This window comes from Salvelinus alpinus, chromosome 19, assembly GCF_045679555.1.
Source record: "Salvelinus alpinus chromosome 19, SLU_Salpinus.1, whole genome shotgun sequence".
Taxonomy (NCBI): domain Eukaryota; kingdom Metazoa; phylum Chordata; class Actinopteri; order Salmoniformes; family Salmonidae; genus Salvelinus; species Salvelinus alpinus.
In genome coordinates, this window is record NC_092104.1 from 35,853,056 (window position 1) to 35,870,092 (window position 17,037).

The window sequence follows — 17,037 nt, forward strand, 5'->3', positions numbered from 1 at the left end:
ATGCAAACATACATCAAATATGATTGGTATTTGTGCTAGGCTACACATACTCAAATAACTTGTGCCCAAACAATATGCATTATATTGTTTTCCCTGTTTTATTTGTTTTGTTGCATATTTTGGGACTAGAAATTAAAGTTTGTGAAATAATTGTGATAAATCTCCCTCGGTGCCATTAAATAATTATGCGCCTGCGCGCGCCATTGTTTGCGTCATGTTGACGAACACTAAGGTAGGGAACATGTCCACCACCACTGCTGCTCAGCAAAACATTAACGGGGAGCCTGGCCTCAACGGTAAGTACAATTGTAAACCTTTTTGAACAATCTCAAGAGTTTTAAATACATTTGCAACGAATGGGCTTGCTTTTCGTGGCATGTGTTTATAAACAGAAGGATATAGCAATATTGACCATACGTAAACTTTGCTACTCCAATGGATTGACTTTAAATATTTGAGTGACAGGATTTCAACCAATCATGGATAACTAAACGCTGGTTTGCCTGGAGGCAGGCTTAACCCATATCAAAATAAGTCCAAATAAAATGAGAAAAACACAAACCAATTTCGTCGAATCGGAGCCAATTCTTAGTTTTTAATTGTGTAATATATTTACTTAACTCAATTTCCAGCTATTCATAAAGTTTTTGGGTTTATATTGTCTGTTGCACTCTGCCTGCATTGTCGATTTTTTTTTTTATCCACAAGGCGAACGATATTCTTTGGAACTGCTTGTCTCCTGTGTAAAGAATGCAGTGCAACACCACTGACTACTAGACAATGTAGATTCCAGATTAAATATTCTAATTCATTCTAGAGTAAAAAATAATTTGAACAACTATAGGCCCATCAAATGCCCATAATACTCGGTGATACTGAGTGTCATCATACCATATCCTTAGGTTTTCTCATAAAATGTATACTAAAGATAGGCTATTCAATGTAATCCGTAAGAAAAATAAACTATTTCAAATGTATAGCTAGCATTGAATTATTTAACGCAATAGGCGTATAACCTACTTCAACCCCCAATGACAATTACTGTATGCTGAACAGACTCAATATTCATATGACCATCAGATGCAGTCTCAAAACTGCCCAAGAAGTCCACTTTGGAGGAAAAAGCACAAGGTTAAGATGGTATATGTTTTTATTATCGGTGTCCTTGTATAGTACTTTCTGTCACGGAGGCTCTGTCCCTTTACACGGTATGGCGATGCAGTCGGTTTCTAGTAGCATGCACTGGGAATTTCCAAGAAGAGGTTTAGTGAGTTGAATGTTGCTCAGGCTAAACTGGTTAACAGACAGGGGTGTGGGGAATGGAGCTTTGATTTGATGCTTTAGCTTAGCTTCCAGAGATTGCATAACTCTCCTCCCTCTTTCCTACCTGTCTGGGAGCAGTCTGAATTCCATTAGGGCAGGCTGCTGTGAGAGGCAGTACCACTATCATGAAATGCAGGCTATCGGCTGGATGCGCTGGATGGTGTGTTATTTATAGACAAACTGATAATGGTAAATTATGAATGATATAATAGGCATACTACTACAGATAATGGACCTTACTCCTGCACATTGATCTGCTACTGGGACTCCTTATATATAGCCTCATTCTTGTGTATTGTATTCCTTTTGTGTTATTTTTCTTTTTCTTATCATTTTTTAACTGCATTGTTGGGAAGGTCTGGTAATCAAGCATTTCACAGTAAAGTCTACACCCGTTGTATTCTTCTCATGTGACAAGTAACATTTAATTTGTTAATGGATATATATCCTCTGTATTAAATAAACACATTTTGTATGCTATGTCTACATTTGATAGAATATGCAGATTATGTAAGGGCCTATATTGGAAATTGAACAACATAACGTCACTGGTACAGTGGAATTTAGGCCACCCAATTACAATTGATGTCCCTCAAAGAGAGGAAATAAGGGATATTTTAGCTTAACCCTCCTGCTGTGTTCTGGTCGAATTGGACCGATTTACAAGTTTTCTCTCTGAAAAAATGTAGTTCATTTAATCTTATTGTTTTATGGTTCCATGACTTTGTCCACACAGGGCATCTGAACACACAAAATACATTTTGGTGTTCCCTGTCAAAAATGACCGATCATTAGAAATGAATGGGTGAGACTACAATTAGTGTATGAAATTGAGGTCAGGCACATGCCCATTCATCAGATGGACACACTTCCTCTCCCAGACCCTCACATGCATGTGTGTTTGAGCACACACACACACCTCACTCCCCTTCTTGGCTACCATGGCAACCCCCACGGGAAATAGAATCTTTCCCCCAAGGGATTCACACCTGAGGCCTGTTGCACAAAACTAGGATAAGGGATTAAGCCAGGATATCTTGGTGATCCTGGCTCAATTGATCCGTAATCCGGTTGCACTAAAGATGGATAGGGGGCAGAAGGATATGTTATGGTATAAATTACCATGGAGATTTATTCTGTGGAGCTAGCCTGCTCCAGACCAGGCTAAATTCCAGGATCTATTTAATCTCATCCCTAATGTCAGTCAGCAGTCACCACAAATGGAAACCAATAGTTATTTCACTGCTCACTATACATTGTTATCACATATAACTAGACCCACTGTTATTATTTAAACGTTTGTGATCATTAATTTCAATGATTTGGGATAAAAAATGATTTTTAGATGATGTTGCTATCATTAGATAATTTACAGTTTCCCATAGACTATAAGGCTATATATAAAATGATAGAATATTAGGGCCACAGAGGGGAAAAAAACACAAGTCATAATATTGTAATCAGTTGTTTTAAAGGAGGACAGTTGTTAAAATGACAGATGTGGGGCATTTCGTGAAATTGTACTTCAGTATGGTTTCATAAACAAAGACATGCTGATGTGCCAGAATATTAAGTATCACATTGTCATAAGTATCAAAACTGTAAAAACAATATGTAGCTTTTCTGCAGAAAGAACCAGCCTCATAAATTTATGACTTTATCCTTTTTCTTCAGTGTGGCCCTAGTACTCTGTCATATAAACAACTACACATTCCATATGAATATAAAAACACAATGTGTAACATTATGTTCCTTTATTGAATAAGGACAAAACAAAGCAGGTAAACCATCAGCTCCTTTCGAAACTGAAGTCACAGTGACTCTACAAGATGGAAAGCACAGAATCCAAGCATATTATACAAAATGATACATACACATTCAAAGGTCTGTATATAACACACCCTGCATGTCTGCACACTAAAATAAATGCAGGACAAATCCATACACATCAACTGAACAGACAAATGAATGGATGCAGTAGCCTCCCTGCAGCCTTGTATTACACACAGTATACCGCACAAACATCATAAGAGGCCAAATTCGTCAAAAAACGAACCCAAAAAAACCCAAATTCCTCTGCCACCGCAGGACATATTTAACCAAAATTGAAAGCACACATACTAACTAAAATAATTCAACACATATTGGTCCCTCAGCAGCCGACCACTGTCGTCATCAGGGAAGATTGCCGGATTGTCCCAGTCCATGGCTGGTGGCACTCTGGGGGCCCTCTCCTTCCTCAGGCAGGCCACATTGTGGAGGACAGCACAAGCCACAGTAATATCACATGCCCTAACAGGGCTGACCCTTAATTTGTGAAGGCAGTGAAAGCGTGCCTTCAGGAGGCCAAAGGTCATTTCAACTCTGGCCCTGGTCCTGGCATGGGCATGGTTGTAGGCCTGCTGTGCTTCCTGGGGGTCTGTGAAAGGTGTCAGGAGAAAAGGCTGGCAGCCATACCCCCTGTCTCCCAGCAACACACCAGAGAATTCACCTGTCAACACAAAATCTCATCATTACTACCTCATAAACACAGTGATATTCTTGACACAGCCATGATGGTTATAAATAGGGGTTGTGTGGCTTACCTTGTGATAGGCACTGATAGATTTCAGAGGCCCGAAAGATTCTGGAGTCATGGACTGAGCCAGGCCATTTTGCCACAACATTGCTGATCACACAGTCAGCATTGCAGACCATCTGAAATCATAAGATGAGGAATATTACACCAATCAATGCACATCACTGGCAATGCAGAGTGTTCGTCAATGGACAATATCAAAAAGTTATGTTCACCTGAACATTAATGCTGTGAAAGGATTTCCTATTCACAAAATCGGCCTCATGGGCACCTGAGGGGGCTTTTATCCTTATGTGTGTGCAGTCCACTGCACCAATGACATTGGGGAAACCTGTCACACAAAGTAATGAGTATCCTACTATGTGTTAACAGTTGTCCTGTAATTTGTAGATCCTCTTACCTGCAATCCTATAGAACTCCTCTTTGATGTCACAGAGTCTTCTGTGGCCAGGGAAGGAGATGAAGACATCTGCTAATGCTTTGATAGCCAGACACACACTCCTTATTGTGCGGCAAATTGTGGCCTTGTTCAGCTGTTCTGCATCCCCCACTGAGTACAGGAAGGCTCCACTAGCAAAAAAGCGCAAGGCCACACAAACCATTTGCTCCACACTCAGTGCATGGCTCCGTGCAGTGCGGTGCTTAATCCTGGGACCCAGTAGTCTGCATAGATACCTGATGCCATCTGCAGAAAACCTGTATCTTTCATATAGATGGTCATCAGGGAAGGCCAGTGGGTCCAACCGGTCCCTGAAGACCCTTTCTCGCCTGAAGGCTCTCCTCAGCACAAGTGCTTCTTCATCCACCACATCTCGCACGAATGGGCATGCCATTGTCAGAGCAGAAAGGAACACACAATTTTGGCCCTTCATATAGGCTAGTGGCCACACCTGGTGCTGGGGGGGTGGGCAAAAGAGGGCGATGCCTTATAACGATGACTTGGTTGTACTGATTGCTGGGAAAATAAAAAAAACCTTAGAAAGATGCCACCGTCCTGTGTGCTCACAATAAGAGCTCATATGTCATGGCTCACTTGACTTTACGAGAATATACCTAATTTTTATTTTGAGCTGTGTCATCTTCTTGGAGCTGGGGGAGGAAAGAAAAATAATGATTAATACATTTGTGTTACAGTTAGCATACAGTGTACATTGAAGGCATATCTCACCTCCCTCTCAAGTTTTTTTATTTCAAGGTCCAGTTTCCTAATTGTCCTCTTTTTTATTTCGGACTCCAGTGCAAGATTTTCCATCCTTTTCTTCTTGTACTGAATGTCTATGTCTGCCAGTTCTATTTGGCGCCGGAGGTGGTTGCCATACAACTTTCTGATAGCTTGTGAGCTCTGTGAACACAATACAATTAGCGCAGCTGGAATTTGGCAGGATGTGGTGTCCTTTTATTAATACGCACTATGTTGCCAGGCTGGTTTTCCCACTGTATAGCATCTGGGTCCTGTAAAATAAATTAGATTTTTTGATTTTGATGAGGACTCCTCACCATTGTAGAGTAAATAGTACTTTCACAGTCTTAACATGATACCTCATGCCTTCTGGAATCCAGAGAGATGGTCTCCTCCTCATCATCGTCTCCATCATGTGCTGTTGCTGCTGCACTGGGGCCTTCACCCTATCACATTTAATCGGATTCATATTGAAGCTAGTAGACAAGACATGCCAGGCCTACAGTATGCCTTTGATGGAGTACTCACTGGATCAGCATCGTCTGGTGCTTGTGCTGGTGGCTCTAACAGGAACACAGTGCTGCCAGACACTGCAAGGCAATAGGTAAACCAAAGTCAGACAGTCCAAATTGATTCAATATGAATGTGGTTGTATCCCATGTAGAGATGGAAGGACATACCTTGAATGAAGCGGGTGGCATCTTGGGAGGAACCTATGCTCGTCTCTTTCCCCCCAGGGATCCCCTCTAAGACGGGCCTGCCTTTATTTAGCTCCAAGGCCATGTCCTCTGCTGGGGTAAGGTCAGCCTTTGGTGACCCACCACCCGTGCCTTGTCTGTGGGTATTCTTTTTCACTGCTAAAACAGTACAGACAATGTGTGAGCAGGCACCTTCTGGGTACAATATATGCTTGTGCTTTGTTAAATATTAGTCAGGGACCATACCATTCTGCAGAATGTTCTTGTATTTGATTTTGACCTGCTGCCATGTCCGTTTTGGCCCGTTCATGTTTAATCTACACACACACACACACACACACACATTTAATGGAGTCACACTGCAAAAAATTACTTGGTATTTTTGTCTTGTTTTCAGTAAAAATAAAAAATAAATTATCATAGCTTTATACAGTGTGATGGAGTTACTTTACACAATTTCACTCATATCTGCAGTGCATTTCAATTAAAAATTTAACCGTTTCATAATTACAGTACAACTGCATTTTTGGAGATGTGAATTAAATATTTGAATTGTAATTGTGATGTTTCAGCGGAGCGGTGAGTGTGTAATTGTGCACTACTTACGCATTCAGGCGGTCTGCAATACTTTGCCACGCTTTTTCTCTTTGCTTTATCACTGTGGCGGTGTTGCCTTTCTTCTTAATTATATCTTTTACCTCCTCGTATGCCTCCATGAGGATTTGTGCTTCCGACGGGGAAAAGTACGCGGCTCTAGTTGCCATGGTAAATCAGTTAATCTGTGATCTGTGGCGGGGTCTATTTGAGTGAGCCGTGAGCGCGCACCTATCCAGGATTGGTTTCACCTGGCTTAATGAATCCGTGTCTGCTCATCCTGGCTTGGTCTTTGTGCAACCAATTAAGCCTGGACGCACATGTTTTGGCTTCATTGAGCTCAGCTGAGTCATTTATCCCGGATGTCTTAATTCTACTTTTGTGCAACAGGCCCCTGTTCGCATTCTCACAAACAATCGCAACATTGTTTTAATAATATATAGAACTTTTCTTGCAGCTCTGGTATATAAAGCTTTTTTGAGGCCTTGCGCACAATTCATTCTGTGGCAGCACAATGACCAAACGATATACTGTATGTGAGGATCTTGATCATATCTTTGATCATGACACTTGTGAGGAGTCCTTGTTAAACTTTGACACAAAGTAGTCTGAGATAAATAGCACTATGTTTAATCTGAGTATTTGTTATAGTCAAAATAATCCAAACATTTTTTTTTTACTCAAAGAAGTATGAGCTCAGGTGAATGAGCCCTACAGGCCACAAATAGAAGTTAAACACTTGTAATGTTCAAAATAACTTAAGTTGATAGAAAGATCTAACACAACATTAGGTGATAATATATGTATTATTATGGATTTATAATCAGCTATAATGGGGCGGTCATTTTGGACCGGGAACAGAATTAATTAACATGAAGCGAACACAACAGGAGGGTTAAAGGGCAACTCCACCACTCCACTTCTCAATCTCATTTTCATTAACTCCAGCACAATGCCAGCGTCTGCATATGTGAAAACAGCGCATTTCTACATGTTGTAGAAACTAATATGAAGGAAAAAAGTTTAACATCAAAAGTTAAAAATGTAAAGAGGATGCTTTTCAAACACTGAGATTCATGGTTATGTCGGGACTAAGAAAATACACTCACTCTGGCTAGAAACTCGTTGCAGGTTTTGAAAATCACTGCTTTTCTTACTTTTAATCCTGCCTTGAGATGTCACAGAGATTTTTTAGGACCTTATCTTTTTAACCACAGATCATAGAAACGCACCGTTTTCACATTTGTAGACACTGGTATGGTGCTGGAAATAATGAATATGAGATTGAAAAGTGGCGGAATTGCTCTTTAATAGGCATGGGAGCTTGTTTATGACTTGAGCAAAGACAGAGCATGCTTTGTTCCAAAGTTGCAGCTTAAAGCAGGCTAGACTTAGTCCAGGGCCATGTTTTAAACTGAACTCTCCTGAAGTACAGTATGTTTGTTTTTATTCATGGCGTCACTTGTTTCAGTAATATGCACATGCAGCCCTAAAAAAAAATAAAAAAAAATAATAATAAAATAAAAAATAAAAAAAATATGCACATGCAGCCTTTTTGTACAGAGAACCTCTACTGGTGTCTTTGACATCTAAAAACCTTGCATCCACATCCATTTTTAGTTTTACAAAATGATTCTGCTTTTGTGCATGTGCATAACTTCAGGGAAGTTAGGAACCAATATACACAGGCAGTTAGGAAAGCAAAGGCTAGCTTTTTCAAACAGAAATTTGCATCCTGTAGCACAAACTCCAAAAAGTTCTGGGACACTAAAGTCCATGGAGAATAAGAGCACCTCCTCCCAGCTGCCCACTGCACTGAGGCTAGGAAACACTGTCCCCACCCATAAATCCACGATAATTGAGAATTTCAATAAGCATTTCTCTACGGCTGGCCATGCTTTCCACCTGGCTACCCCTACCCCCAGTCAACAGCCCTACACCCCCCTCAGCAACTTGCCCAAGCCTCCCCCATTTCTCCTTCACCCAAATACAGATAGCTGATGTTCTGAAAGAGCTGCAAAATCTGGACCCTTACAAATCAACCGGGCTAGAGAATCTGGACCCTCTCTTTCTAAAATTAGCAGCTGAAATTGTTGCAACCCCTATTACTACCCTGTTCAACCTCTCTTTCGTATCATCTGAGATCGCCAAAGATTGGAAAGCTGCCGCAGTCATCCCTCTTTTCAAAGGAGAAGACACTCTAGACCCAAACTGTTAGAGACCTAAATCCATCCTGCCTTTCTAAAGTCTTCAAAAGCCAAGTTAACAAACAGATCACCGACCATTTCGAATCCCACCTTACCTTCTCCGCAATGCAATCTGGTTTCCGAGCTGGTCGTGGGTGCACCTCAGCCACGCTCAAGGTCCTAAACGATATCATAACCGCCATCAATAAGAGACAATACTGTGCAGCTGTATTCATCGACCTGGCCAAGGCTTTCGACTCTGTCAATCATCACATTCTTATCGGCAGAATCAATAACCTTGGTTTCTCAAATGACTGCCTCGCCTGGTTCACCAACTACTTCTCAGACAGAGTTCAGTGTGTCAAATCGGAGGGCCTGTTGTCCGGACCTCTGGCATTTTCTATGGGGGTGCCACAGGGTTCAATTCTCGGGCTGACTCTCTTCTCTGTATACATCAATGATGTCGCTCTTGCTGCTTGTGATTCTTTGATCCACCTCTACGCAGACGACACCATTCTGTATACTTCTGGCCCTTCTTTGGACACTGTGTTAACTAACCTACAGACGAGCTTCAATGCCATACAACTCTCCTTCCGTGGCCTCCAACTGCTCTTAAATGCAAGTAAAACTAAATGCATGCTCTTCAACCGATCGCTGCCTGTACCTGCCCGCCCGTCCAACGTCACTAATCTGGACGGTTCTGATTTAGAATATGTGGACAACTACAAATACCTAGGTGTATGGTTAGACTGTAAACTCTCCTTCCAGACTCACATTAAGCATCTCCAATCCAAAATTAAATCTAGAATCGGCATCCTATTTTGCAACAAAGCATCCTTCACTCATGCTGCCAAACATACCCTCGTAAAACTGACTATCCTACCGATCCTTGACTTCGGCGATGTCATTTACAAAATAGCCTTCAACACTCTACTCAACAAATTGGATGTAGTCTATCACAATGCCATCCGTTTTGTCACCAAAGCCCCATATACTACCCACCACTGCAACCTGTATGCTCTCGTTGGCTGGCCCTTGCTTCATATTCGTCGCCAAACCCACTGGCTCCAGGTCATCTATAAGTCTTTCCTAGGTAAAGCCCCACCTTATCTCAGCTCACTGGTCACCATAGCAGCACCCACTCGTAGCACGCGCTCCAGCAGGTATATTTCACTGGTCACCCCCAAAGCCAATTCCTACTTTGGTCGCCTTTCCTGCCAGTTCTCTGCTGCCAATGACTGGAACGATCTGCAAAAATCACTGAAGCTGGAGACTCATATCTCCCTCACTAACTTTAAGCACCAACTGTCAGAGCAGCTCACAGATCACTGCACCTGTACATAGCACATCTGTATAAAGCCCATCCAACTACCTCATGCCCACACTGTTATTTATTTTCCTTTGCAACCCGGTATCTCTACTTGCACATTCATCTTCTGCACATCTATCACTCCAGTGTTTAATTGCTATATTGTAATTATTGCATCACTATGGCCTATTTATTGCCTTACCTCCCTTATCCGACCTCATTTGCACACACTGTATATAGACTTTTTCTATTGTATTATTGACTATGTTTGTTTATTCCATGTGTAACTCTTTGTTGTTGTTTGTGTCGCACTGCTTTGCTTTATCTTGGCCAGGTCGCAGTTGTAAATGAGAACTTGTTCTCAACTAGCCTACCTGGTTAAATAAAGGTGAAATAAATAAAATAAAAATGTGGAGTTAGGTCTAATCCTCAAGAGCATAAGGCAGCCATCCACCATGACTCTCCTTGTTAACATGCACTGCTGTATGTTCCATACAGTGACTTTGCTTTACACTTACTGTGAGTGGCTGAGTGCCAGACAAAGCACAGGTCTCGTGCATCTGAGATAAAGGGTCCTAAACAGCAGAAGGGATGCATTGCTCTGCCAGGGGCTCTCTGCTGTAGACCAACCTGAAATGCAAATGTCTGCTGATTCAGGATCTATAGCCTAGATCTCCATTCAGGCTGAGTAAGTATTTTTGTGTCATGATGATTTCTGTCTTCGTTGACCACGTAACTTCAATTGCAAGCACTTACAGCAGATATTTGGCCTTTTCTGAAGTACCACTGCCTTCTTTCTCCAGCTTGCTCATTTGAATTACAATAGCCACATAATAAAACAGTGCTACAAGTTATCTTTTTAAAATGTCAATGTTTTGGTGCATTGAGTTTGAGAACTTGTCAATGCATCTTTACCATGGACTTATGTCACTATTATCAACATTTGTACTGATACCCACACTTAATCTGATCCCAATTCTATGCTTGTGTTTTCAGGGTCGTGGGTAGAGCTGGAGCTGAATGGAAACAACAGGAACCAGGCTCTGCTGCCAAACCCCAACACGGAGAATGGGAATGAGGGGGAGAGTCAGGCCCCTCAGGCTCTGGAGGTGGTGCCAGAGGAGGTGGAGGAGAGTCTGACAGGGGGGCTGGGGCACGTGCCCTCATCCTCCTCTATCCACAATGCAGACATGAAGAAGATCCTCCTGGATGCCCAGCACGAGTCCAGCCAAAGCAGCTCCTCCTGTGACAGGTAGGAAGGGAGTGTCATGTTTTTGGTGAGCCCCCTCCCTGAGCTCTTTTCTCCATGTTTGGGTGTTTGTATAATTTACGTGTTTATTTTCTTCCTGTGTTGTGCCTCAGTCCTCACAGACCTTCCAGTCCAGATCAGGATGACAGCCAGGTCACCTTTGACGTGGAGATGTCCAGTAGGCGAGGGAGCCAGGTACGTAAACCCAGTCTGCTCTCATGTGTCTGTTCCTCCATCCATGCCCCTGACATCACTGTTACAGTATAGGCCTACAGGACCTCTCTGCTCACTCACCTGTGTGCTCTCTCTTTCTCCACATCTACAGTCAGAGGAGGAAGGCCTAGAGAAAGACAGAGAAGATGATATCCTGATGAACAAAGGTGCGGACTGGGTTGCAGATTGGTCCAGTCGGCCCGAAAACATTCCCCCCAAGTAAGGAGACACTGCATACAATCTAACATAAATAAACTTGTAGTCTAAATCATAGCGAAAATAGACTAAACGTATTCAATTCCATATCAGTCCATGTAGAACGTTAAAGCATATAATAGAAATTATCATTTTCTGTAGGAAGCCAGTATAATTCAAAATTGCCAACATGTTCAGTGATATTTTATTTTCTTTTTTTGTAGGGAGTTCCACTTCCAACACCCCAGACACTCAGTATCCCTCAGCATGAGAAAGAGTGGAGCCATGAAGAAAGGGGGTGTCTTCTCTGCTGAGTTCCTCAAAGTCTTCATCCCCTCCTTAGTCCTGTCTCACATCCTTGCCCTTGGTATCGGGTGAGTGACTGTACCATCTTACACAACTAGCAAATCAATTGGATGTGTGAGTATTTGTACACTGAAGAAAAATATAAACGCTACATGTAAAGTGTTGGTCCCATGTTTCATGAGCTGAAATAAAAGATCCCAGAAATGTTCCATACGCACAAAAAATATTATTATTTCTTATTTCTCAAAAATGTTGTTCACAATTTTTTTTTTATCCCTGTTAGTGAGCATTTCTTCTTTGCCAAGATAATCCATCCACCTGACAGGCGTGGAATTTCAAGAAGCTGATTAAATAGCATGATCATTACACAGGTGCACCTTGTGCTGGGGACAATAAAAGGCCACTCTAAAATGTGCAGTTTTGTCACACAACATAATGCCACAGATGTCTGAAGTTTTGAGGGAGTGTGCAATTGGCATACTGACTGCAGGAATGTCCACCAGAGCAGTTGCCAGAGAATTGAATGTTCATTTCTCTACCATAAGCTGTGCCTCCGACGTTGTTTTAGAGAATTTGGCAGTACGACCAATCTGCAACCCAGTCTGCACCTTTGTTCATCAGGATATCATCTTGTCTGTCTTTCTCTGGGCCTTCCTCCTCTGACTGGCGGCTCCCGAGTGGTGCAAAGGTCTAAGGCACTGCATCTCAGTGCTGGAGGCGTCACTACAGAATCCAGGCTGTATCACAAGCGGACGTTATTGGGAGTACCATAGGGCGGCGCACAATTGGCCCAGCGTCGTCCGTGTTTGACCGGTGTAGGCCGTCATTGTAAATAAGAATTTGTTCTTAACTGACTTGCCTAGTTAAATTAAGGGAACATTTTAAATTATACATTTAATTTCAAAAAAGTCAAACCGGCCTCTCAACCACAGACCACGTGTAACCACGCCACGTCCGGCTTCTTTCCCTGCGGGATCATCTGAGACCAGGCCACCTGGACAGCTGATGAAACTGTGGGTTTGCACAACCGAAGAATTGCTGCACAAGCTGTCAAAAATCGTCTCAGGGAAGCTCATCTATGTGCCTGACTGCAGTTCGGCGTTATGCTCACCTTCGATGTCTACTGGCACGCTGGAGAAGTGTGTTCTTCAAGGATGAATCACAGTTTCAACTGTACCAGGCAGATGGCAGACAGCGTGCATGGCATTGTGCGGTCAATCGGTTTGTTGATGTCAACTTAGTGCCCCATGGGTGCGGTGGGGTTATGGTATGTGCAGGCATATGCTACGGACAATGAACACAATTTTATCGATGGCAATTTGAATGCACAGAGATTCCATGATGGGACCCTGACGCACATTGTTGTGCCATTCATCCGCCGCCATCACCTCATGTTTCAGCATGATAATGCACGGCCCCATGTTGCAAGGATCTGTACACAATTTCTGGAATCTGAAATGTCCCAGTTCTTTGATGGCCTGTATACTCACCAGATATGTCACCCATTGAGCAGGTTTGGGATGCTCTGGATTGACGTGTATGACAGCGTGTTCCAGTTCCCGCCAATATCCAGCAATTTCACACAGCCATTGAAAAGGAGTGGGACAACATTCCACAGGCCACAATCAACAGCTTGATCAACTCTATGCCAAGGAGATGTGTTGCACTGCATGAGGCAAATGGTGGTCACACCAGATACTGACTGGTTTTCTGATCCACGCCCCTACTTTAACAAAAAAGGTTTCTGTGACCAACAGATGCATATCCGTATTCCCAGTCATGTGAAATCCATAGATTAGGGCCTGATGAATTTATTTAAATTGACAGATTTCCTTATAAGAACTGTAACTCAGTAAAATCTTTGAAATTGTTGCATTTATATTTTTGTTCAGTGTAGATGATGTCTGCTGTTGAATCATTGTCATGCTGTACTTATTCTCTCCTTAGGGTCTACCTTGGAAAGAGACTCACCACGCCTTCCACCAGCTCTTTCTAAACCCAAACTAAAGCAGTGCCAGGAAGTTGTCCTGTCTAAAAAAAATACTTGTACCTCTGCATCCATTGTTTTCCTAGCTAGCTTCCTCCTCCCTTTTCCATTCTATTCATCCATTCTATTCATCCATTCTATATTCTGTTTACTCAGATTTTTTTCCTATGTTTTTACCACTTTATCTGACACTGACTCACCCCAGTTTTTTTATGTTGGGTGCTTTTGGAAGGTTCACAATTCGTCAACGTTTGGGACCCTTTACCTTTTGACACAGATTGGGCACAGTGCGAACTGTAGCATCGGACAGTAATGACCACTATCAACCCATAATAGTTCACAGCCCCTGCCTGAACCTGAGTGTGGTACTTTTGGAACAAATGATTCTCAATTCAGCTATTGAAATCCTATACTGCACAAACACTGAGGTGGCTGGTATTGGATGGCAGGGGGCCTGAACCTTTGGGAATCTCTTTGAGATTTCCATATAGATGCCTTAGCTTAGACAGAGATTGTGCTGTGAGAGGTCAAGTGTCTTGGAGTGTTTATCTTCCTGCTCCTTACTCCAAGTCAGTTAATTGCATAGTGACTTGCACCTGAACCAAAAATAAGCTCCATATCTGAAGTACACCTTTCAAGAGTTGCAGTGACTCTGAATCAAGTGGTATTATTGTTCCGTTTTTTTTTTTTTTGCATGGAGTTTTGATATTTTTTTTTAACCCAGACTTTAATTCAGCAGAAGTTTGGTTGTAATTCCACCCTATTCTAGTTATACCTAATTTTTGTCATATTTTAGTAGCTCCAATTTTCTCTAAAGAGGGTGGTCTCTTGGTGAAAGGATGTGAATATTTATGCTAGTGGCTACTGCAGGTTTCCATTGATTATCAGGAAAACAACTGAGCAAATAGTTATACAGATGGGGGTGTTGATGCAGAAAGAGTAGCATGTCTAAATGCTATGCAGTACATGGTGAAGTACTGCAGTAGTAAGGAGAAGGGGAAAGTTTGAATGAAGATGTCATTGTTTTATGTAGATATAATATAGTAGATACAAATATACACAACCTGCCTGCCTGCTGTTCAGTAACTCAAATGTGTCAATGCTACACATTCTTCCTCTCTTTTGTCATATCTTATTTGTTTTTTTCAAGCTGATTCTAGAAACCTTTGAATTGAAGTTTTCCTGTTTGGCTGCACACCCTCAGAGTGAGATCCAGTGTATAGGTCCAGCCACCATACTCAGTTGGATGTGTTAGCGGAATTATGATATAACTGGCCACAAATGACTACTGCATATTGCCAAATATAGATATATTTTCATCTCAGCGCTTTCATTGCATTGGAAAGGTACCACTGACACTGATCTCTCAACTATTGGAGAAGTTGAACTATAGGGTTAGACAAACTCAAACAGCAACATGCACTCCTATCTCCAGCAAAGTCATCTACCTTGTTTTGACCTGTCCTTTGGTGGTCTATTTTATGTAAGCATGGGCTCTATTCAGCCATTACCAATAGGCAGACATTATCTACCTTATTAGGGTAACGTAAGTAATGCTTTTTGTATATGTGTTTAACACTGACCTATTTTAAGAATTATGATAAATGACCCTTTTTTGGCAATGGTAAAAAACATGTTTTCTTTTCATCACACTAGGTAATTATCCCAGGAACTCCCGGGAAAGTGGCTATACAGAACCAGCACTCCTCCACTGTATTGGGTTGCTTGGTGATTTAGGGTTTTGTATTGTATCTTTAGGGGGAAGGTTGGTGGGCAATGGGGATAGGTGTGATGACATGAGTGGGGTATTTTTTTCTTCTTCTGAGTGGGATTTTTTTGTGTGCCTTTTCTTGGTTTGTACCAACTCAAAGTAACTCCCGTTGCATGCATGCCCTTAGTTTGTAATTGGCATTTACGTAGTATAATTCACGAGATGCCAAAGGTTGTTATAGCTTTCATTAAAATTGTGAAGTCCGTCCTTGTTTGTAAGGCAGAAGAAGTATGCACATTATCATTGATGTTTTTTTCTTCTGATAATCCAAAATACAAACTGAAAGATGCTTTTCTTGTTTGTATGGAGGGCAGGGCCCTCAGGAATTCATTGAACATGCTTGTAAAAAATTATTCCAGAAGCAAGAAGTTTCAGCCATGTAGATGGATTCATTGTAATCATATTGAAAAAACTGACATTAAAATGAGAAATTAACCACAATACTCTCAAGCAGAGTTTTTGAAAGGAAAAAACAGAGAACATAAATGTACTGTAAAACACAACATGTTGTACAACAAAATGATGGAAATAATATTGCTTGTTGTGAAACCCCCTCCTACCAAATACACACCCACAACTGCTTTTCATGCTCCCATTTTAGAATACCTTTTCCAGGGGAGGGGGGTTATAAGTGGGAAGAGCATATTACAACCTTTTGAATAGGAAAAAGCAGGAGGGCAAAATTCTGTGCTCTCATATCAAGTGAGAATGAGTGAGCAGTAGAGGATTGATGATTTCCAAATATTTGAGTTCCTTATAAATGCATGTCAACAGAAGAGGAAGGTAGGTGATAGATTAGTGTTAACGTGTTTTTTTGGTGGCTTTACATTGCTGACCGGGATGCATGAAAAGTACAAAGAATAGCAAGGACATGTGCAGAGGTCTCACATTATTAATTGGCTGATGTTATTGAACCTAGACAGCATAGACTGGGTAGATGTAACGGTGCCTTCTCTCCATATTTTCAAACAGTGATGCACAAAATCAATAATATGGGTCAAATGGGCCAGTAACCCAAAGGTTGTTAGATCGAATCCCCGAGCTGACAAGGTAAAAATCTGTCGTTCTGCCCCTGAACAAGGCAGTCAACCCACTGTTCCTGGGCCGTCATTGTAAATAAGAATTTGTTCTTAACTGACTTGCTAAGTTAAATAAAGGTTAAATAAAAATACATTAAAAAAATTGACCATTAAGCATTTATCTTAATATCTGTGAAAGGTTATAGATTGTTGCAAGGTATGTCGCCGTTTTGTCTGTCATGTAGGCCTAAACAATGTCAATTTCTCCCCTTTTACCACGTTACGGAGCAGTTTATGTTGAGGTTTAGAGGAATTATTATGTAAATAGAAAAGTACTGGATTTGGATGTGTCTGTCCTCTAAGCTTCAACATGAAATGTGACTAAATTCATGTTTACATTTCTTTGTGATTTTTTTTAAATCTGTGTGT

General features: G+C 41.6%; 2 protein-coding genes across 4 annotated transcripts; one reads left to right on the plus strand and one right to left on the minus strand.

Moving 5' to 3' along the window:
- Positions 1-159: 159 nt before the first annotated feature.
- On the plus strand, positions 160-16,030 carry LOC139545458 (BCL2/adenovirus E1B 19 kDa protein-interacting protein 3-like). The gene is made up of 6 exons (XM_071353248.1): positions 160-296; positions 10,865-11,120; positions 11,231-11,312; positions 11,443-11,549; positions 11,750-11,899; positions 13,779-16,030. The coding sequence occupies exons 1-6, from the start codon at positions 215-217 to the stop codon at positions 13,825-13,827; spliced, it is 726 nt and encodes a 241-aa protein (XP_071209349.1). The 5' UTR covers positions 160-214; the 3' UTR covers positions 13,828-16,030.
- On the minus strand, positions 3,042-6,772 carry LOC139545457 (putative nuclease HARBI1). 3 transcript variants are annotated; one of them, XM_071353247.1, is made up of 11 exons: positions 6,386-6,767; positions 6,026-6,096; positions 5,762-5,938; positions 5,610-5,671; positions 5,441-5,527; positions 5,312-5,353; positions 5,070-5,243; positions 4,955-4,990; positions 4,302-4,856; positions 3,909-4,020; positions 3,042-3,814 (listed from the first exon to the last, which is right to left on the minus strand). In XM_071353247.1, the coding sequence occupies exons 1-8, from the start codon at positions 6,541-6,543 to the stop codon at positions 4,955-4,957; spliced, it is 807 nt and encodes a 268-aa protein (XP_071209348.1). In that variant the 5' UTR covers positions 6,544-6,767; the 3' UTR covers positions 3,042-3,814; positions 3,909-4,020; positions 4,302-4,856. The 3 variants fall into 3 exon arrangements, with proteins under 3 accessions (XP_071209348.1, XP_071209347.1, XP_071209346.1); XM_071353246.1 differs by having other exon boundaries at positions 4,955-5,243; positions 6,386-6,772; XM_071353245.1 differs by lacking the exon at positions 6,386-6,767 and adding an exon at positions 4,117-4,232 and having other exon boundaries at positions 5,070-5,353; positions 5,441-5,671; positions 6,026-6,099.
- Positions 16,031-17,037: the final 1,007 nt, after the last annotated feature.

What these genes read in the sequence shown, in the direction of transcription:
- LOC139545458 (XM_071353248.1), top strand. Translation starts at nt 215, where the DNA reads ATGTTGACGAACACTAAGGTAGGGAACATGTCCACCACCACTGCTGCT. An exon ending in AGCAGCTCCTCCTGTGACAG is followed by an intron (nt 11,121 to 11,230) that starts GTAGGAAGGGAG and finishes GTTGTGCCTCAG; the next exon opens with TCCTCACAGACCTTCCAGTC. An exon ending in CCAGTAGGCGAGGGAGCCAG is followed by an intron (nt 11,313 to 11,442) that starts GTACGTAAACCC and finishes CCACATCTACAG; the next exon opens with TCAGAGGAGGAAGGCCTAGA.
- LOC139545457 (XM_071353245.1), bottom strand. Translation starts at nt 4,773, where the DNA reads ATGAAGGGCCAAAATTGTGTGTTCCTTTCTGCTCTGACAATGGCATGC. An exon ending in TTCACAGCATTAATGTTCAG is followed by an intron (nt 4,021 to 4,116) that starts GTGAACATAACT and finishes TTATGATTTCAG; the next exon opens with ATGGTCTGCAATGCTGACTG. An exon ending in CTATCAGTGCCTATCACAAG is followed by an intron (nt 3,815 to 3,908) that starts GTAAGCCACACA and finishes TTGTGTTGACAG; the next exon opens with GTGAATTCTCTGGTGTGTTG.